At 38.2% G+C, this 22,603-nt stretch overlaps 1 protein-coding gene across 2 annotated transcripts in view; it reads right to left on the reverse strand.

The window, feature by feature from the left end:
- RSF1 (remodeling and spacing factor 1) overlaps positions 1-22,603 on the reverse strand; it is a 160,280-nt gene that overhangs the window by 12,130 nt on the left and 125,547 nt on the right. For both annotated transcript variants that reach the window (XM_058446643.1, XM_032167000.2), the window contains exons 7-13: positions 21,883-22,089; positions 16,678-16,782; positions 14,620-14,699; positions 8,599-8,653; positions 6,932-7,041; positions 1,306-1,373; positions 12-219 (exon numbers count right to left, since the gene is read on the reverse strand). In XM_058446643.1, the coding sequence (XP_058302626.1) occupies positions 12-219; positions 1,306-1,373; positions 6,932-7,041; positions 8,599-8,653; positions 14,620-14,699; positions 16,678-16,782; positions 21,883-22,089 (833 nt within the window). The remainder of the gene's footprint in view (positions 1-11; positions 220-1,305; positions 1,374-6,931; positions 7,042-8,598; positions 8,654-14,619; positions 14,700-16,677; positions 16,783-21,882; positions 22,090-22,603) is intronic.

Consider the following 22,603-nt stretch of genomic DNA (forward strand, 5'->3'; position numbering starts at 1 on the left):
AGACCACACACCCATCACTGATCTTGAATTCATCCTCGCTCTCTTCTTCATCCAGGTTGCTATCACTGTCCAGATCATTTAATCGCCGGCGTTTCTTCCTTCGAGCAGCAGCTGCCCTCTGGGGTCGTTTATTTTCTTTTCTTTCTTCATCCAAAATAGTAGAGATGTCTTTCCCACGATGACCTGTGATGGTGGAGATATCTTTTCCTCGGCCAACTCCTGAATTTGGGGGAGGGAAGTTCGGGGAGAGAAAAATATGTGTTTATTAAAAGCTTCCCTTTAATTTCTAGAGACAGTCCTTATTCATGCTTAGCAGCTCTTCATTTCTTTATTTTCTTCCTACAAATATGCAGTTTTCTCATGACTTCAGCTGACAGAGGTCTCAGAGTTTTAGCATTCGTTTATCCTACTAAAGAGAAGTTTACTATGTAGGGAACCTCTTGTTTTTTAAATTTTTATATAATTCACACACCATAATATTCACCCTTTTAAAGTGTACAATCCAGATGTTTTTAGTACAGTCACAAAGTTGTGCAACCATCACCACTACCTAACTCCAGAACATTTTCATCACCCAAAAAAGAAACCTCATACCTATGAGCAGTCACTCAAGAATCTCTTCTTGAAAGCTGTCTTTTGGACAAGGCTTTAGAAAGAGGCCAATAGAGTTTTTAAAAACAGTGTTTGCAGGACAGAAAAAGTGAGAATTCAGCAGCAAAGATGTAAATAAAACATATATCTCTGGAAAAGCCTTAAACAATCTACTTATTAATCTTTTCCAGAGTTTTCATAATAACTAAGTAGAAACCAGAATGTTCCATATTGGAGCATTGGCTAACAGTGCTTTAATTAAATTACCTTCAAGTTCTTCTATTTTAATGCCACTTACTAAAGACTATGAAATTAAGAAACCAACTTTTAATAGGTTAACTTAAAAAATTTTGGTTTCAATTATTTTGGTTCTGATTATCCATAATTTTTGAGACTTTGTAGTCTCAAAGACAACTGAAAAGTTTCCTCAGTTTTCTATATGGAATCAGAAGTAAATTTTTTAACCTATGCAGGAACATCAATGTTTTATCTCAGCTTGTAAAACAAAACTGCTTTAAAAGTAATTAGTAAGATCTGAGTCTATACACTGACATTGTGTCCACAAATTACTCTAAATCTGAGACAACTAACATCAGTACTAATCGTGATACACAATGGGAAAGAGAATAAAAACATATGCTCACTGCCCTAATTTGGGCACCTGAATGAACTTCTTGGCAGAGTTCTATGAAGAAGAGAGAATGACAAACATACCTCCTCCATCAGCTTCTTTGATATCATCTTCAATAGCTTCATCAATTGCTTCATCAAACTCATCAAATCTAAAATATACACAATGATCACATTATAGCCTGTCCTGGCTTTTTCTTTTTTTTAAATTATTTTTATTTATTTATTTTTGAGATGGAGTCTCGCTGTCACCAGGCTGGAGTGCAGTGGTGCCATCTTGGCTCACTGCAACCTCTGCCTCCCGGGTTCAAGGGATTCTCCAGCCTCAGCCTCCCAAGTAGCTGGGACTACAGACTCGGGCCACCACACCCAGCTAATTTTTGTACTTTTAGTAGAGATGGGGTTTCAATGGGGTTTCACCATGTTGGCCAGAATGGTCTCGATCTCTTAACCTCGTGATCTGCCCGCCTGGGTCTCCGAAAGTGCTGGAATTACAGGCATGAGCCACCGCACCCAGCTGGCCTTTTCAAGATTACCTTTAGCAGATGTCTGTTACTGTCTGATTGTTTATGTCCCCTCAAAATCCCCATGTAGAAATATTAAATCTCAAGGTGACGGTATTAGGAGGTGGGGTCTTTGGCAGAGCCCTCATGTATAAGATTAGTGCCCATATAAAAGAAGGCAGAGAGAGACCCTTTGTTTCTTCCACCATACGTGGTTACAGTGAGAAGATGGCCATCTATGAAGGAGCAGGCCTTCACTAGGCATTGGGTCTACCCTAAAAAGTCCCCTCATCCCTTCTGTGATTAAGAACACCCTAGAAGGTGCCATCTATGAACCAGAAAGCAGGCCCTCACCAGACACCATACCTGCCAGTACCTTGATCTCGGACTTCCTAGCTTCTAGAACCGCGAGAAATAAATTTCTGTTGATTATAGGCTATCCAGTTTACGGTTACTTTGTGATAGCAGACAAACTGGACTGAGGCAATGTCAGCAAAAATTTTTATAAAGAACCAGATGGTAAATATTTTAGGCTTTTCAGACAATGCAGTCTCTGTTGTAACTACTCAACTCTGCTATTGTAGTGCAAAGCAGCTACAGACAACATGTAAGTAAATGATACAGACGTGTTTCAATAAAACTTTATGAGCATTAAAATTTGAATTATAGGTAATTTCCATACAATTTTCACAGAATATCATTTTTTTTTTGATCCTTTTCTTCAAGCATTTATAAAAACCACTTTGAGGTCACGTTGTACAAAAACTAGAAGTGAGCTGAATTTAGCCCACAGGCCATAATTTGCCAACTCCTAATTATACAAATCACATGGCAAAGTAAGTAAAACAAAATTACAGTTCCATAAATACTATTAAGTCCTAATAATATGTCTGGGCACAGTGGCTTACATCTGTAATCTCAGCACTTTGGGAGGCCAAGGCAGGCAGATCACTTGAGCCCAGGAGTTCAAGACCAGCTTGGGCAACATGGTGAACCCCTGTCTCTATAAAGAATACAAAAAATTAGCTGAGTGTGTGGTGTGTGCCTATAGTTCCAGCTACTTGGAGGGCCGAGACAAGAGGACTGCTTGAGCCCAAGAGGCAGAGGATGCAGTAAGCTGAGAATGCACCATTGCACTCCAGCCTGGGGGACAGGGTGAGACCCTGTCTAAAAAAAAAAAAGAAAAGAAAAGAAAAGAAAAGAAAAAAGTCCCAATAATAGGGCTATATTATTACTGCTATTGAAATTATTACTGAAATTCATACACAAATGGTTAAAATTTTAGAACTAGGTAAAAGTACTTCTTGAAGCTGTTTACCTTGACTTAAAGAAAGGATCAAGACTAAAGGATTCCTAAGATTTCTTCACATATAAAATGCCTTTTACTTCAGGGCTCAGCCAAAAGGATGAAGTAACTTGTTTAAAACTATGCTAAAAATGGTAATTACTAGCCATGTGTGGCTACTTATATATTTAAATTCGTTAAAATTTAAAATTCTGTTCCTCACTAGACATAATTCAAGTATTCAATAGTCACATATGGCTATGGCCACCATATCAGACATCAAAAAAACAGAATATTTCCATCACCAGAGTATATTGAAGAGGGTGGGATTACGGGCACACAATGGATTAACAACAGCATCAAAACTAAAAACTGGGGCTGGGTGCAGTGGCTCAGCACTCTTGGGAGGCTGAGGCAGGAGTATAACTTGAGCTCAGGAGGTTGAGACCAGTCTGGGCTATATGGTGAGACCCTGTATCTACAAAAACAAAAAATTTAAAAAATTAGCCAGGTGTGATGATGTGTGCCTGCAGTCCTAGCACTCTGGGAAGCTGAGGAAATAGGACTGCTTGTGCATAGGAGTTCGAGGCTGCGGTGAGCTGTGATCGTGCCACTGCACTCCAGCCTGTGCGACAGAGTGAAATCCTGTCTCAGAAAAAAGACTAAAAGCTGGAGGCTGGAAGTGGCTGTATACACCCATAGTCCCAACTACTTGGGAGCCTGAGGCAGTAGGATGGCTTGAGCCCAGGAGTTGGGAGTCCAGTCTAGGCAACATAACAAGACCCCGTCTCTAAAAACTAAATATCCTGCCTTCTGAGTTAGAATATATAATTTCAAAGGACTCACAAATTTCAGATCTAGAGCTCTTCTTTTACAATGTAATTTTTACTGGCTGCATATTATCTCACCTTACAGATGTACCACATTTAGCTAAAACAGTTTATTTCCAATTTTTCACAATTGCAATATTATGAGAAACATTCTTGTAGCTGTAGTGTGGATTTTTCTTAAGTTCTGAGAAAGTAAAACTCAGCACATCCATTCACTAGGGTAGAATAGCAGACACAGATAAAGCCAGATGCCAGATGCAAAGTTAACCGAAAACAGCATTTGTCCTGAGGACAGGGTGCAGCTGTAAGGTGGCATAATAACCTATTTCTCTGAGTGACTACTTTCTTACTGAGAAATTTGTTTGCTAAAATCAAAGACCATCAGAAACTTCAGGCATCTGAAACTATTTTACAAAGAATGAAACATCCTACTCTTGCCTTAATGATAATCTAAGTCATTTTTAATGCAACTAAACAGCCTTGATTTATATCCCAGATGCAGAGCTTCAGATAAAAGATTTCTGAATACAACTCTCCATGTATCTATATTCCCTTGGTCTTGGTTGTCTCATCTGTGATAGTGGATTAACATAGATTATCCCTTTAAGCTCTAAAATCATATACGAATAAAATAGGAATTTAGGGTAAACTACGTTTTTTCATATAAAATGTATTGTGTTACGCATTTATTTATACTCTACCTAGTTCCAAAATGACTGACATATTACAAAACAACTCAAACATGATATGTATTTCATTCATACATGCTTATGTGCAATTTCCTTCCTTCCCTCCTCCCTGCCACCCTCTCTCTTACAGTCTCTCTATGATGCCCAGGATGGTCTTGAACTTCTGGGCTGAAACGATCCTCCTGCCTCAGTCTCCCAAAGTACTGGGATTTCAAGTGTAAGCCACCATGCCCAGCCAATTGATGTGCAATTTCATTTGTGAGAAACACTAGGTGAATGCAGAAAACTACACCTAGCTGAACTGAGTTGCACAGGAATCTACAAAACACACACACCTAAGACATCTACCAGTAACATCACTTCACTATGTGTTATAATAAAACTATAGCCTTTTGCATCTGATGTTATACTTTTCTGATTTCAGATAAACCTCCTTCTGCCACCACACCATAATTTACAAACTGCAATTCTCTGCTTCCACAGACAAGCTTCAGGTCTTTTTTCAGTATAAAACGCCACAGTTAATGTAGTATTTATGTATTTCTTACTTATTTAACATATGTCAAATGGCGCTCTCATTTTTAGTAGATTCCTATCTTTTTTAATTCATCGCTATTGAAGTTTTTAATGTATGTCTCTAACCCCATATTTTCCATAATCCCTATGGTTTTTCCTGTATAATTTTGCACAGCATGGTGATTTTTAAAAATACATGTTATGTTGCAGCAGAGCTGACTTCACATTTGCACTTTCCATCTGTCAGCTTTGACTTCATACACATAGAAGAATACTTTTTATTTTTTGAAGTATTTTTTTAAAGACTAGGATGGGCACTATTCCTATATATATGGGATTTTACCCTTACTGATTCTACCATATTTTTATAAAGTTTTAACACTAACAATAGAAGCAAATTCCTCCATGATTACTGATGCAAGTTTATAAGTAAGAAGCAAGTTCAAAGTTAAGAGTTTCATAAAATCCACTGTTTTCCTTTTCCAGTTATTCAAGTTAAAAAACTGCTCTGGTGTTATCCCAGCAGATTTTAGAAGCTGTAGGCCAAAAAATGATCTAAAATAACTAAAATATAATTTATTTATTATTTGAATGAGACAGCATGATTTAGTGGAAAGAACACTAGACTGGAAGATAGGGTTTTAGAAGATAAGGTTTCTAGGAATAGCTACTAACAGTGACCATGGAAAACTCTCTCTGGTATCTTTGGTGTTAAAAGGTAAACCAGGTAATATTTCCTGATTCTTTCACTTAGGTACTTATGGAGCATTAACTATCTGTCAGCACTATGCTAGGTATAGGGGACACAAGTCCATGTAAAATAAGCATGGTCTATTTTACATGGACCATTCATGTAAAATAGGTCCATTCATTAGGACCTTCACGCTAACAATCTAGTGATGAAGAAAAATGTTAATAAATCATCACAACCACACTCATTACAATTATAAGTGCTTTCAGGGAAAAGAACTGGTTGCTATGAAGGCACATAATGGGGGGATTTGATCTAGAGGAGGTTAACAAGCTAAAACTGAAAAGGAAATTGCAGGTAAACAGCATGTGCGAAGGGACTAAAAGGCGATGCAGCAAATGCAGAGAGTTTGTAAGAGAGAATGTGATAAGATAGAGTTGGAGAAGGAAGTAGAGATGAGACTATGCAGTGCCTTACTGGCCTTGTTAAAAGTATCAATGCTTGGCCGGGTGTGGTGGCTCATGTCTGTAATCCCAGCACTTTGGGAGGCTGAAGTAGGCAGATCACGAGGTCAAGAGGTTGAGACTATCCTGGCCAACATGGTGAAACCCCGTCTCTACTAAAAATACAAAAATTAGCTGGGCGTGGTGGCGGGTGCCTGTAGTCCCAGCTACTTGGGAGGCTGAGGCACAAGAATCCCTTGAACCCAAGAGGTGGAGGTTGCAGTGAGCCGAGATGGTGCCACTGCACTCCAGCCTGGCAACAGAGCAAGACTCCATCTCGAAAACAAACAAACAAACAAACAAAAATAATCCTTATCCCAAGAGCTATGGAAATCTGATAAAGTATGTTAAAGCAAAAGAGGATGACATGAACAGATTTACATTTGGAAAAGATCACTCTGTCCTAAAATTCTATGACTAGGCCGGGCACGGTGGCTCATGGCTATAATCTCAGCACTTTGGGAGGCTGAGGAGGGCAAATCACCTGAGGTCAGGCATTCGAGACCAGCCTGGCCAACAAGAGCGAGACTCAATCTCAAAAAAAAAAAATTCTATGACTAAAGATGGAAGGCAAGAAATATACATACAACTGCTAATAATCAGCATGATAGGAAAAGCACATACTTCTGGATCATGCTGTGTACTTGCAAAATAAATTCTCTTTCACTGTAGACATTTCCATACACTTCTTACCTGTAGCTTATACATTTCCTTGTTCTTGTTGACCTCCTTTCAAGCAAGTTTGCTTTGGATTTTTTTGAATCTTTTTTCTTTTCTTCTTGATCTTCAGAAAAGTCTGGCTCCTTAAAAAATATGATAATAAGCATCGAGGTTATTCCTTATGACAGAACAAAGTTCCTTGGGATAAATAGTTTTGTAATCTCCACCTAGGTAGCACATGTGAAAGGTTTGAAAAAGTTTGAGATGATCCCCTCCAAAAGTGACATGGCAACACTGAGTATACAGATTAAAAAGCATGCTGGTGATTAAAGGATGAAACCCTTCTGTATTAAAATTCTTATGCTTTTTTGAGTTTATAACCAGTACTTGTTTTAAAACAGTCACGACGAAGTTTTTCCATTGATAAATAATTTAATTTGCAACAGAAGATGTTCAACAAGTATGCTGTGTGAATGAAAGATTTAGAAGAAAGGGTTTGCTACTCAAAGAAATAACTTGACAGGCCATTTAAGCTTGTGATTTAATTAAGCTGGAATGAAATTACTTACACACATTTTTACAAATTACAAAAATCTACAAATTATGTAAATTACAAACCACATTTTATGCACTTTCACTCATGATATATCCACCTTGGTTATAAATTAGACTAATAAATGCAAAACAAATGTAATCCTTCAAAAAACCCAAACTGTGTCGAAAAATACAAACTGAAGTTTTCAACAATCCCCCAAATAAAAATTAAAAATCAAATCTCCCCAAACTCTTCTTTAGTCATTTTACATAAACAGCATGCAAAACAAGCTAACAACACATTATAAAGTTCAGGGTAAAAACAGAAAACATACTCCAAAGGTAAAAGCGGTAACTTTAGATGTGATATCACATTTTGGAGTTACCTGCATACATAAAATTTCAATCATGAGGGATTATGGGTGATTTCTCGAAGGTCTTAAATTTCCTTTTTTTTTTTGAGATGGAGTCTCGCTCTGTTGCCCAGGCTGGAGTGCAGTGACACAATCTCGGCTCACTGCAAGCTCCGCCTCCCGAGTTCACGCCATTCTCCTGCCTCAGCCTCTCCGAGTAGCTGGGACTACAGGCGCCCGCCACCACGCCCGGCTAATTTTTTGTATTTTTTGGTAGAGACGGGGTTTCACCGTGGTCTCGATCCCCTGACCTCGTGATCCGCCTGCCTCGGCCTCCCAAAGTGCTGGGATTACAAGCGTGAGCCACTGTGCCCGGCCTTAAATTTCCATTTTTAATACTGGTATATCATAGATTTAAAACCACTGTCCAGGCGTGGTGGCTCACATCTATAATCCCAGCACTTTGGGAGACTGAGACAGGCGGATCACCTGAGGTCAGGAGTTCAAGACCATCCTGGCCAACATGGTGAAACCCTGTCTCTACTAAAAATACAAAAATTAGCCGGGTGTAGTGGCGGGCACCTGTAATCCCAGCTATTCAGGAGGCTAAGGCAGGAGAATTGCTTGAACCCAGGAGGCAGACACTGCAGTGAGCCGAGATTGCGCCATTGCACTCCAGTCTGGGCGACAAGAACGAAACTCCATCTCAAAATAAATAAATAAATAAAACCACTAACATTACATAAGGTGGGTAAAATTTTAGAGCAATTATGACAATCTCCCATTTAAAAACACTACAAATCAGAAACTTACTTGTGGAGGAATGATGTTTTCAATACTGATACCAACATACACCAAGCGTTCTTTTCTTTAGGTGAAAAACAAACAAAATAATGAGATTTGCTGAAAATAAAATTGTTACGTAAACATCACGAATACACATAATGTTAAAATTACAATTTCAGGTTAACAGCAGAGGGTAAGTCACAGAAATGTTAGCTATTTATTTATTTATTTATAGACAAGATCTCACTCTCTTGCCCAGGGTGGAGTGCAGTGGCGCAATCTCAGCACACTGCAACCTCTACTTCCCGGGTTCAAGTGATTCTGCTGCCTCAGCCTCGAAAGTAGCTGGGATTACAGGTGACAGCCACCACAACCAGCTAATTTTTGTATTTTAGTAGAGATGGGGTTTTGCCATCCTGGCCAGGCTGGTCTCAAATTCCTGGCCTCAAGCGATCCACCCACCTTGGCCTCTCAAAGTGCTGGGATTATAGGTGTGACCACTGCTCCTGGCCCATGTGAGCTATTAAGTATAAAACTTTAATATAGTATTAGTATGAGTGGGGAGCTCAGCATTTCCTAGGGTTAAGATAACAATATCTTTCAGAAATGACTTACATTGGTGAAATAAAACCTATAACTGAAATAAGACAAGCGACTTCATCAAGAGTCATGCTGTGACAAGTTTATAAGATTAGATGGAAAGCCACCTTTGATTAGACAAATTAGATCTTTGTTATGCTGAAGAAAGTTTTTAGTAATATTTTGGGTGTATGTATAAACAATTATAATCTCATGGTAATAAATACTGCTATAAAAATTATGTAAACAAAACCTTATCAAGGTCCCAGTGAATGACACTGAGACCATTCATTCCTTGCTGTTGAAAGAAAAAAAAGCAATGCAGACATATAGCTCTGTGCTCTAGAAGGCCACAACTCAAGATAACTAGAGGCAGGAAATAAAGACTTGAGCCAATGACATCTCCATAGTTTCATTTCCAAGAAACAAACCTTTGTTGATTTTAATTAAATTATATATTAAAAAAACAGCAGGATGGCTGGGTGTGGTGGCTTATGCCTGTAATCCAAAGCAGGAGGTCCCTCGACACTAGGAATTCAAGACCAGCTGGGCAAACAGTGAGACGCCTGTTTCTATAAAAATTGAAAAAATAAAAATTGGCCAGGTATGGTGGCACACACCTATTGTCCCAGCTACTCAGAAGGCTGAGATAGGAAGATTACTTGAACTCAGGAGTTGGAGGTTGCAGTGAGCTTTGATCATGCCACTGCACTCCAGCCTGGGCATCAAGAGTGAGACCCTGTCTCCAAAAAAAAAAAAAAAAAAAAAAAAAAAAAGCAGGTGTTTTCCCTGGTTCTCTCAAAGTTAATCCAATTCAAGAACAGCTGAGCTCTGACATGCCTCTGTATGTTAAATTGAACTGAACTGAAATAGTAACCATTCTGTCTCTCTCTGCTTGTAATGTTCCTTATGTAAGGATATTAATGTAACCAGCTGGCTACGTCTTTTAGAGTGCAGCCTTTAGTGCCCTGCTAACAAGAATATTCATGGTCTTTTTAGAGATAGGTTGTGATGCTATTAAAACCGGTATGTTTAAAAATCATTCAGTGGATTTCTAAAACATCAGATTTCACAGAGCATCACACCATCAGGTCTGTAGACAGTTGCCGGCTAGCCACTAAATACTCACTGAAATGTACATCCATCCCTCTTTTCCACAAGACTGTAGAGACCTCTATGGTAAAGATCACATTATATACTTCCTCATTTGATTACACTCATTGGCATAAAGTAGGTACCCAATACATGTTGCTTAAATTTTGAATGAATGCATAAACAAGGGTTGCTTAGGGAGTAAACAGGGAGTAAAATGCTCTTGTATTATGACATAGGGAGTAAGTACGTCTCTCAGCAGCTAGGATGAATGCTAAATAAGTTATTTCACAGATTTTTAAAAAGTGAATATAAGTGCTTACTTTAGAAAACTGAATGACGATGGCTAGAATTTACAGCTAGTATTTATTTTAGAAACACACATTTTGCTGTTTAGAGCTCCTAAGATTCATATATATGTGTGTGTATACATGCACACACACACACACACACACACACACACACACACACACAACTTGTATTCTAGGAACTATATACAACCAAAGCTTTGTTAACCAGATTATTAGGGAGAATCAGCAAACACCAACAACAATCAGTTAACTGGCTCTGTGCCAGACTGGTCTTCCTGTAACAGTAACTTTCCGCTCCTTTCTATACACAATCTGAGAACTTAGTATGTGATATAAAGTCATAATTACAGATGTCCTCTTAAAGGATGACATTTAAAGCCAGGTGTGGTAGCTCACGCCTGTAAACCCATAATTTTGGGAGGCCAAGGTGGGTAGATCACTTGAAGGCTAAGCGTCCGAGACCAACCTGGCCATCATGGCAAAACCCCATCTGTACTAAAAAATACAAAAATCAGCCAGGGGTGGTGGCGTGTGCCTGTGGTCCAAGCTACTCAGGAGGCTGAGGTGGGAGGATCGCTTAAAGATGGGAGGCAGAGGTTGCAGTGATCGTGCCACTGCACTCTAGCCTGGGTGACAAAGTGAGACTCTGTCTCCAAAAAAATAAAAAAGATGACATTTAAATAAAGAGTAGGAGAGAAAGTAAAGGAACGAGTAAATTGGAGACAGTTATATAAACAAATATTGTGGCATACTTCAAAACATAAATTTCTAAAAATCAAAATATTTCATAATTGCAGTGGCATATCCTATAGTATATGAGGCTGTTGTCAAAATTTTTTCACCAGGCTTTTACACATATAAATGGTATATGCATCAAAGGGCCCCAAAGAATAAGCAAGTAAGAAATTCTTAGTGGTTTACATTCTTGGCTTTTAGAAAGAATACATTCTCGGCTGGGAGTAGTGGCTCATGACTGTAATCCCAGCACTTTGGTAGGCCCAAGGCAGGTGGATCACTTAAGGTCAGGAGTTCAAGACCAGCCTGGCCAACATGGTGAAATCCCCATCTCTACTAAAAATACAAAAATTAGCTGGGCATTGTGGTGTGTGCCTGTAATCCCAGCTACTCGAGAGGCTGAGGCAGGAGAATCGCTTGAACCCGGGAGGTGGAGGTTGCAGTGAGCTGAGACCCCGCCACTGCACTTGAACTCCAGCCTGGGTGACAGAGCGAGACTCCATCTCAAAACAAAACAAAATTCTCTTCCTTAGTGGGTGAGCCTATTAGCTATCTACATTTCTGAGACAAATCAGCTTCAGGACATGGGAAAACTGCTGATTTCTGAAAAGGATAAGCAGATTTGAGCAAGATGGAGGCAAAGGAAAAATCTAGTTTTTATTTGTGATTTAATTTAAATACCTTTAGTTACATCTTTTGCAGTGTCAAAAATAAAAACAAGAGAAAGAGTACATCAAAATAGTCTTAGTAATTTCATACAGGATCATTCTTTATTTTTTAAAATGTTCTTGGAAGATATTCCAAATATCTGAAACACAAATAGTTTATGGAAATAATCCAGGGTTTAGCTGGGTGTGGTGATGGGCACCTGTAGTCCCTCCTACTTGGGAGGTTGGGGCAGGAGGATCCCTTGAGCCCAGGAGTTCCAAGACCAGCCTGGGCAACATAGTGAGACCCTGTGTTCAAAAAAAAGAAAGAAAAATAACCTAGCATTTCTCAGTTCAAAGTACTTTTATGTCCTAGTCAATTTGAGAGATTAACTTGCCTTTAAACTAAGTAGCATCCATTACGAGCCAGAATGCTCAAACTGGGTAGTAAAAAACACAAAACCTTTAGGTTCTGGAGGCTGAATCCATTTTTAAGGTTCACCTTTGCACAAGGTAAAGTGAGAGGATCATGGGACAAGCTGATTGCCTTAAGGCAAGCTAAATTTGGAGGGCGAGACTATGAGTCAGGGGATATAAGGTAAAGAAGTAGCAAATGAAGGTAAAATCAGGAGATAATGCTTAGATTTCCTCAATCATACTAGTGTATAAACGGGCATCAAGTCCTACAACAGATTAATCCTCTGAAAATTCTCCCCAACACCTCCACCTTATTATCACAATGCCTGCCCTAATTCAGGCCTTACAGACTCTCAGGTTTGCTATTCCAAAAGTCCCAACTCTAATTCATTCTTCTGTTACCAGAGCATTTTTTTCTGAAATAAAGATATACTTACATATGTCTCCTTTGATGGCCGCCCCACTTTCTATAGAGAATAAGTCAAATTCCCCAGCCTGGAAAGCTATTCGCAATTTGGCCTTACTCAGCTTTTACAAAAATCTATCTCCTACCACTCCTCCTGTCACTTTTACACTTTGCCTTTGCTCATGTTTGTGCTCTTTGTCTGAAATATGTTCATCGGTATAACCTCAATTTATCTTACAAGGCCTCTCTTGAGAACCCCAAATCCTATGAGAACTAAAATCCTCCTCCACCATGTTCCTGTATGGCTTTTAATATACCTCCACTTTTCCATTTTATTGTATCATTGGTTCATATGTCTGTACTATATTATTGGTTCATATGTCTGTATTCTCTAATAGAAGGTGAGTTCCATGTAAACAAGAGCTTTGTTTTTGATCTTTCCTCTTCAGTTTGGTACATAGTAGGTGAAAATCAATGTTCAGAAATAGATTAATTAAAGAAGGTACAAACAAATATGAACTATTGTCCTGATTATGAATCCCCTTTTAAAGATTAGGCTCAAGTTCAGTTTTAAGAACTTCATTTAAGAACCCTTCTCCGGGCTGGGCACGGTGGCTCACGCCTGTAATCCCAGCTCTTTGGGAGGCCAAGGCGGGTGAATCACAAGGTCAGCAGTTCGAGACTAGCCTGGCCAGTATGGTGAAACCCCATCTCTACTAAAAATACAAAAATTAGCCAGGTGTGGTGGCAGGCGCCTGTAGTCCCAGCTACTCAGGAGGCTGAGGCAAAAAAATCACTTGAACCTGGGAGACGGAGGTTGCCGTGAGCCGAGACTGTGCCATTGCACTCCAGTCTGGGTGACAGAGCGAGACTCCATCTCAAAAAAGAGCCTTCTCCAACTGCTTTAGGCCACCACTGCAATGCTATATTGAAAAGAGGGGCATCTCTTACACTTAGTAGGACACAATTCAGCATTTAATACTCTTTATTTCACCAATGTTAGCTGCCCACCCAAGGAGATGACAGGGATAACTAAATTACAGACCAGTTCTTATAGTTCTCTTGTATTCTCTACAATACTTAGTTATGGACATACCTTCCACAATACTTGGGCCAATATTTATTCAGAGAAGGTTCTGACAAATACTTTATTTATTCATTTATTTATTTATTTTGAGACAGAGTCTCACTCTTGCCCAGGCTGCAGTGCAGTGGCGTGATCTTGGCTCACTGTAAAGATTCTCCTGCCTCAGCCTCCGAGTAGTTGGGACTACAGGTGTGCGCCACCACACCCAGCTGATTTTTGTATTTTTAGTAGGGACAGGGTTTCACCATGTTGGCCAGGCTGACCTCAGGTGATCTGCCTGCCTCGGCCTCTCAAAGTGCTGGGATTACAGGTGGGAGCCACCATGCCCAGCTAGTTCTGATAAATACTTCAGATAGAAAGTTGGCAAACATTTCCTGTAAAAGGAAAGATAATAAGCATGCAAGCTTGGCAGGTCATAAGGTCTCTGTTGCAACTACTCAATGCTGCTGTCACAGGGCAAAAGTAGCCAGAGACAATATATAAACAAATGAGAAAGGTCATGTTCAATAAAACTTTATTCACAGACAATAAAATTTGAGTATCATGTAATTTTCATGTGTCATGAAATATGATTCTAGTTTTTTCCCCCCAATCATTTAAAAACATAAAAAACATTTTTAGTCAGCAGGCAGTACAAAAACAAAAAGGAGGCTGGATTTGGCCCACAGGCCACAGTATGCCAATCCTTGTTTTAGATGGATCCATTTATCCATACAATGAAACAATTCTGCTCTCATATTCCCAAACAAAACATTAACATACACATAAAAATACCTTCGTTCGGCACGCTCTTTCTTCTTTAAGGCAACATCCAAATCCTGCAACTGTTCCTCTAATTTTTCACAGAGCAGTTTCTGAAGAAGCAAAATAGATAAGAGTCATTTTAAACAACTTTTAGCTATCATTTATTACATACATGTTAACTTCATGGGTAGTGTGCTCTGAGAGCTGGTAAGGGACCACATAGTAAGTGAACAATGAAGTTTTCCTGTGTTTAATTAAACACATCTTTTGAACAGAAGATGAGCACAGTACCTTTGAAATAAAGCACACGTTAAAGAAACATATAGCTTTGCCAAAAGAAACGCATTCTGTGCCTATCCTACTGGCAATAGTCAATGTTTAAAATAACATTTGGTTCAACATGTGTATGTAACAGTGATTATACTTTTTAAAAAAGATCCCAAGATGTTTTAAAGGGAGGTTATATGTACGATAAAACATAATGATGCCAAAAACTATTTTTTAAAAAAGAGACTGGGCTGGTGTGAGTGCCGTGGTATTTACAACTAACTGATCACAACCAGTTACAGATTTTTTTGTTCTTTCTCCACTCCCATGGCTTCACTTGACTATCCTCAAAAAAAAAAAAAAGAGAGAGACTGGAAAAAAATACACAAACAATGCTACACAGTTACTGAGTCAAAACAGAGCTGAAAAATGTAATTGATAATAAAGCTGTGCTAAGCCACAGAAGCCCATTTCACTGAAAAATGCATAAAGCTCATCATTTTATTTTATTTTATTTTATTTTATTTTATTTTATTTTTTGAGACAGATCTCACTCTGTCACCCAGGCTGGAGTGCAGTGGCACAATCTTGGCTTACTGCAACCTCTGTCTCCCGGGTTCAAGTGATTCTGGTGCCTCAGTCTTCTAAGTAGCAGGGATTACTGGCGTGTGCCACCACGCCTGTCTAATTTTTGTATTTTTAGTAGAGATGGGGTATCATCATGTTGGTCAGGCTGGTCTTGAATTCCTGGCCTCAAGTGATCTGCCTGCCTTGGCCTCCCAAAGTTCTGGGATTATAGGCATGAGCCACCACGCCTGGCTAAACTTTCATCATTTAAAAAAAATAATTATTACTACTTTTAAATTTTTTAGAGATAGGGTCTTTCTATGCTGACCAGGCTGGTCTCAAACTCATGGCCTTGAGTGATCCTCCTGCCTCAGCCTCCCAAGGAGCTGGGACTATAGCTATTGCCACCATGCCTGGCTTAATCCATCAAAATTTTTTTTTTCTTTTGATACAGAGTCTTGCTCTGTTGCCAGGCTGGAGTACAATGGCGTGATCTCGGCTCACTGCAACCTCCGTCTCCCGGGTTCAAGCAATTCTCCTGCCTCAGCCTCCCAAGTAGCTTGGACTAAAGGCATGTGCCACCACGCCCAGATAATTTTTGTATTTTTAGTAGAGATAGGGTTTCACCATGTTGGCCAGGATGGTCTCGATCTCTTGACCTTGTAATCTGCCCACCTCGGCCTCCCAAAGTGCTGGGATTACAGGTGTGAGCCACTGCGTCTGGCCTAATCTATCATTTTTAAGGCAAATGAAAGTAGGTTTGTGAGAGAAAAGTAACCAATGAGCACAGTAGCACAGAAATAACCTGATTCTTCAGTTTCTAAAAGAAATTTGCCTAAGATAGAAGAGAATCTATGTTTCTCCTAACCCTGATAACACCATCTATAAAACTACCGACAAATACAAAGTAGGTAGAAACCAAAAAAGAGGATGAAACAAAGTGCTACACAGGAAGAAACATATATCCTTCCTTCTACATATCTACACTTGGTGCTTTTTGTGCTTTTAACAAATACAAGAAAAAAATCATTCATAATTTTACAAAACTTAGAGGGCTTCTGATACCTGCTTTGGAAAAAAAAAACAAAAAGAAAAACCTAAAAGCTATTAATAAACGGTAGAAATCTAAACAGAGGTAAATACTATTTACACATTGCTTTGAAGTTTAAAAATATTCATTCAGTAGCTATTAAACAGTTATTAATTTGAATACAAACTCAAAGACTAGAAAAACAGAAGTGGGTGGGGTCTTACATGTTGGCAAGGTGGGCAGAACCATTCTCCATCTGGGATGATCATCAGAGGAGGGCGAAGGCAGGCAGTATGGTATCCACTATCGCAAGAGTCACACAGAAGAATCTGAAATAACCACACTGATGTCAACCTAACTATGAATAAAATTCAATGACTCTTAGGTTAAAGACATTTCAATATTTCTGAGTACTATACTGCAAAGCATTCTTTATTTGCATAAAGCTAGTAAATAAAAAAGCTCTGATGATTAGGGATCTGACATTAATTAATTAATTAATTAATTTATTTATTTGATGGAGTCTCACTCTGTCACCCAGGCAGGAGTGCAATGGCGCAATCTTGGTTCACTGCAACCTCCGTCTCCCGGGTTCAAGCCATTCTCCTGCCTCAGCCTCCTGAGTAGCTGGTACTACAGGTGTCTGCCACCACACCCAGCTAATTTTTATATTTTTAGTAGAGACGGGGTTTCACCATGTTGGTCAGGATGGTCTTGATCTCCTGACCTTGTGACCCACCCACCTTGGCCTCCCAAAGTGCTGGGATTACAAGCGTGAGCCACCGCGCCCAGCCCTAAAAAAAAGTTAAGTTATAAAATTTAGTTAAAAATAACAAGTCCTTTCTGACCTAGAGTTAGAATCCTTTTTCATTCAGTATATAGTCATAAAGGCTATAACAACACATTCCTTACAACAAAGTTTTAAAGCTCAAGTATCAAAGACTACTCTACCACACAGAATTTTTAAAACACAAAAAATTTCCATTTTAAATAGCATTTCAATTACTTACCTGTAAGAAACACTCATGGTTCTTTTTATCATGTAAATTCAAATAAGGAAGAGACTGAGGTATAGAAAAGGAATACAACTACATTCAGAACCGTCATCATGTAATACAAAGGTTCGTAACATCACTTAGTCTTATAGTTTTATCGGTATTTGAGTTTAAGAGGACCAAGGTCTAAAACTTAACATAGTATACTCAAAAATGTTTAACTTAAAAGAAAACTTTTTACTTTTAAATAATTTTAGATTTACAGAAGAGTTCTAAGATGGTACAAAGTTCTCTTATATCCTTCACCCAATTTTCAACACTGTTACCTCATATAACTATGGTACATTTATCATAACTAAGAAATTAACATCAATACTATAAACTAAACAGGTTATTCAGATTTCACAAGTTTTTCCACTGATGTCCTTTTGTTGATTTTGAATCTTGCATATCCCATTGCATTCAGTTATGTTTTGTTAGTATCCCCCAGTACGTAACCGTTTCTTGGTCCTTCTTTGTCTTCCCTGACCGACAGTTTGAAGAGTACTATATATGTCAGTTATTTTTGGTAGACTGTCCTGAAATTTGAGTTTGTTTGATGTTTACTCATGATTAGACTGGGGTTCTGGGTTGTGGAGAAGAACCCACAGAGGGGAAGTGCCCTGCTCACTGCATTGTATCAGGGGATACATGTTATCAATATGACTTACTACTGCTGGTATTAACTTTGGTCACTTGGTTAAAGTAGTATCCGTTAGTTTTATCCCCTCTAAGGTTACCTTCCGTACTCTATTCTCAAGATAAGTGCAGCCCACACTCAAGGGTAAGGGAATTAAGCTTTCTAGAAGTATGAGTATCAAATAATTGTGGATATATATTAAAATCTCAATAGTAATAAATCAATAAATACCTTGGGGGAGATGCACTGAAGCTATGCCAATATCTTCTCTCTCCTTAAAGTTCTGCTCACTAGTTTTAGCATTCGCTGGGGATTTTGCTTGCAATGATTATTACTGTGGTGTTCTGATGGTGATTTCCTATCTCCCTTAGGCCTTCTACATATGTTATCAGGAATTATTCTGTAAGGAAAATAAGTCTTTTCTTCCCCATATTTGTTTGTTCAATTATTTATATCAATATGAATTAATGATTATTTATTTTATTCTTTGGGTTACAATCCAAAGCTACCATTATGTAATTTGTTGTTGGAACTGTTCTAGCCATGGACACAATGGAAGCTCTTTCAGGTTGTCTCGTGTCCTTAGGACTTGCCTGCATTTTTTTTTTAAGTACTTCCTTACTTTCTGGCACAACAGGATGTTTCAGGAACATCTTGTATTTTCCCTGCCCAAGCCTTAGAACCAACCATTTCTTCAAGAAGTCCTAGCTCCTTTACTGGATAATGGTACTTAGAAACCAAGATCTGGATGCTCTGAAAGCTCACTGCTACTGGCAACTACTTTTAATCTCTCTCAGAGGACAGCACTAAGGTATATATGTAGGTATATGTATACACATATATCTTTCTGTGCCTATATTAAAATAAACATGGAGTTCATGCTAGTATCTCCAGTTCTAATCTACCATCATAGGGTTCATCATGGCTCCTATTATTTACACTTTATTTATTTGCTCAACCCTAGTATAGATGAAGTTTCTGCAATCCTAACCTGTACCATGGGGGTGGGAGGAGGCACACCATTACAGTGCATCACCACTTGCTCCCAATACCCAGGGTTTGGTACTTAATTACATTGGTATTATACTTCCGGTATACAGTTGATTACATAGGCACATGTGGACTAACCTGGCCACCTAATCAATTTATCACATAGTTTCTATAAAACGTAACCTAAATTTCAAATATCAAAATTACAGGCAAACTTTTAGAATTTATTTCTAAAGTGAAGATTGCTTCTACTCTGCAGTAAAGTCTCACTAAATAAATACTACCATGTAAGATTTCCAAGCCTCAGGTAATAATTCATTTATTTTGACTAAAACATCTGGAAAATCCCTTAGAGTTCTATATTCATTTATACATTTATTGCTTTTCTGCTGTTAAAGCTGAATTAAGACAAGGACCATGCCTTTCTAGCTCAGCAGCATATTCTTACGATTTAACATATAATAGCTGCTTGATATTTTGACTTGAGGATTATCCTTAAGCACTTGGCATAAGAAATCTACCATATTTGGGATCTTCAGTTTCCAATGTCATTCACAATATAATTTCTGCTCACCCCATTTTATTTCTCATTTCTTCACATCAGTTCATTACAGCAGCCTTTGCTGCCTTAGGTAAAATGCCCTCTTTTAGTTTAAAGGGACATTAGAAAATGGTAAGGAGAGAACACAAGTGTTGCTTTTTTTCTTGATTTAGAAGGCAGAAAAGACTACTATCTCAAATGTCCTCTTGGCCTTTCTCTGTATAAAAATATTGACTTGGCCGGGCACGGTGGCTCACGCTTGTAATCCCAGCACTTTGGGAGGCCGAGGCGGGCGGATCACGAGGTCAGGAGATCGAGACCACGGTGAAACCCCGTCTCTACTAAAAAACAAACAAACAAACAAACAAACAAACAAAAAAAAACAAACAAAAAAATTAGCCGGGCATGGTGGCAGGCGCCTGTAGTCCCAGCTACTCGGAGAGGCTGAGGCAGGAGAATGGCGTGAACCCGGGAGGCGGAGCTTGCAGTGAGCCGAGATTGCGCCACTGCACTCCAACCTGGGCGACAGAGCGAGACTCCGTCTCAAAAAAAAAAAATATATATATATATAGACTTAACTTGCATAGCCTTGATGATCATAAAATGCTTAGAGGGATCTTCTCAGCATAATTTCAACATCTATTCTTCTCAGAGCTCAAGTCATTCTCTGGCTCTATCTTTTACTTGAGCCTTTAAAAACTACTGGGTTATGATAAACTTCATTGATAATACATTTAGTTTCCAGATATGATATTAACAGTAAGAAAGAAAAGAGTAAGTAAACCAGAATTAACTTTAACCCAGCACATAATATAGATCAGAAACTGTGCTAGGCAACTTTACATGAGCTGTTAAAAACGCCCCTCAGAAGTATGTGGTGTGAGTCCCATCTTACAATAAAGAAATCAAAATATAGAGAAGATAGCTCCTGATAAGTATTATCCTGATAAGTAGGATCTGAATTCATACTGTCTGGCCCTATGCTTTTCCCATCACATCATAATGCTTTGCACGAAAAAAGAGCCTGGAGAACCACTTCTTAGGAATTTTCCAAATTTTAGAGGATCTCAAATGTTTCTGGTCCACACGATTCTACTCAGGTAGAAACATCTTTCTTTACATTTTCTTCTACTTAATAGCTGGAGTTTGCCTTTAAAGTAAAATCTGTTCAAAAGAACAGCACAGGTGCATAGAATTAGGTATAAGAAGGCTATTTCCCCAAGAGACTCACTTATGAACTGCAAATTATATATATATATAGTACATATTATATAAAATGTATTTATGTATAATATTTATATATGTTATATATAATAGATTAGATACTGATTCTCCTGATTCAGGCAACCTTTGAAGAACTTACTTCCTGGGGAAGAAAGCTCCCTATAAATGTAGTACTATTCTTATTGGAATATATCTGGTCTACAATTTATTCTCTTATAAATTTAAAAAAAAATGTTATGTTAAAAAAATTTTAGTCAGTACATAGAGTATATAGGGTACATGTGATGTTTTAATAAAGGCATCTAATGTGTAATAATCACATGGGTATCCATCACCTCAAGCATTTATCATTTCTTTGTTTTAGAAACATTCCAACGCCACTCTTTTGCCATTAAAAAAAATTTAAAGCCCTACTACATTATTACTTGACTTACATGTTTTTACAGGAAGGCAGTAAGGCCTTCAGGCCTAATTTACTTAAAGCTGGCACTTCAAAAATATCATTATAAAGTTACCTATTTATCTTACCTATTTATCTATCTAGCTATCCATGCGACAGGGTCTTGCTATGCTGCCCAGGCTGCATTTGAATTCCTGGGCTCAAATCCTCCTACCTCAGCCACCTGAGTAGCTGGAACTACTGGCATGTGGCCACCATGCCAGGCAGAAATACCATTATTAAGTAATTTAAAGGGAAAGAAGAAAAAAAGAACAAACTAAAAATACTTGAATACATTCATCAATCTGTGAGAAGAGACTGAGGTGTATTATTATGTAGAGGAAATATTAATATACAAGCCAAGTAGAACGAAAGTAGGATCTTTATCATTGGCCTTCCTACAATTAGGTTATATGAGAAACAGAAATAAAGGTTACTCTGTAGCATACAAGTTATCATTAAGAAATTCAAATAATGATAAAACCCAGAAGAGTTAGGCTGCTCCAGGCAACCTCACCATGTCTGTAATATGAGTATTGTTCATTTACATCAGGTACATACTAGCTCAGGATGGTTTGGAAGGCCACATTTTTTGCATGGTTCATCATCATCTGCTAGGATGGCTTCTTCACTTTCCTTTTCTTCTTCCTCTTCTGAAGCTGCAGATGATTTTTCACTGTCAGACCCTTCACTTTCATCATTGCTGGAATATTTCCATCTGCCACGTGTCCGAGAACCAGTCCATCGAACTTTGCCTTTGGGTTTCACCTTGTATAAAATAAAAAAAATTGGGATAATTTGACATAAGAATGTCTTTTAAAAATCTCCTGATTACATGTCCATTGCATAATATTCAGCCAATATACCAAAAAAAGGGGAGAAAATTATTATAGTCTCGTCATCAGATATAGCTATGGTTAAATTTTGGTATATATTTCCACTATTTTTTCTACATTTTTGTTTACTTTTTTCTTAAAACCGAATTATAATGAACACTTGGTCTTATATTTTTCCTAGTCACATTCTCCTAACATTACTATAAATGCCATTACATAACTGTTTTTATCTAATCCTCTACTAGACATTTAGGTAGTTGTTTCCCATGTTTTTCACTTTCGTCAACAATGTACTGTATCTTTATAAATACTTTTACACACATCTCTGTGGTTAGGATAAATTCCTTGAAGAGGATTCTGGGTCAAAGGTCATGCACATTTTAAATACTTTATAAGAGAATGATGACTATATTCTCACATATTTTCATGTAAAAATCTAAAATCCT

Source organism: Hylobates moloch, unplaced genomic scaffold (assembly GCF_009828535.3).
Source record: "Hylobates moloch isolate HMO894 unplaced genomic scaffold, HMol_V3 SCAFFOLD_11, whole genome shotgun sequence".
Taxonomy (NCBI): domain Eukaryota; kingdom Metazoa; phylum Chordata; class Mammalia; order Primates; family Hylobatidae; genus Hylobates; species Hylobates moloch.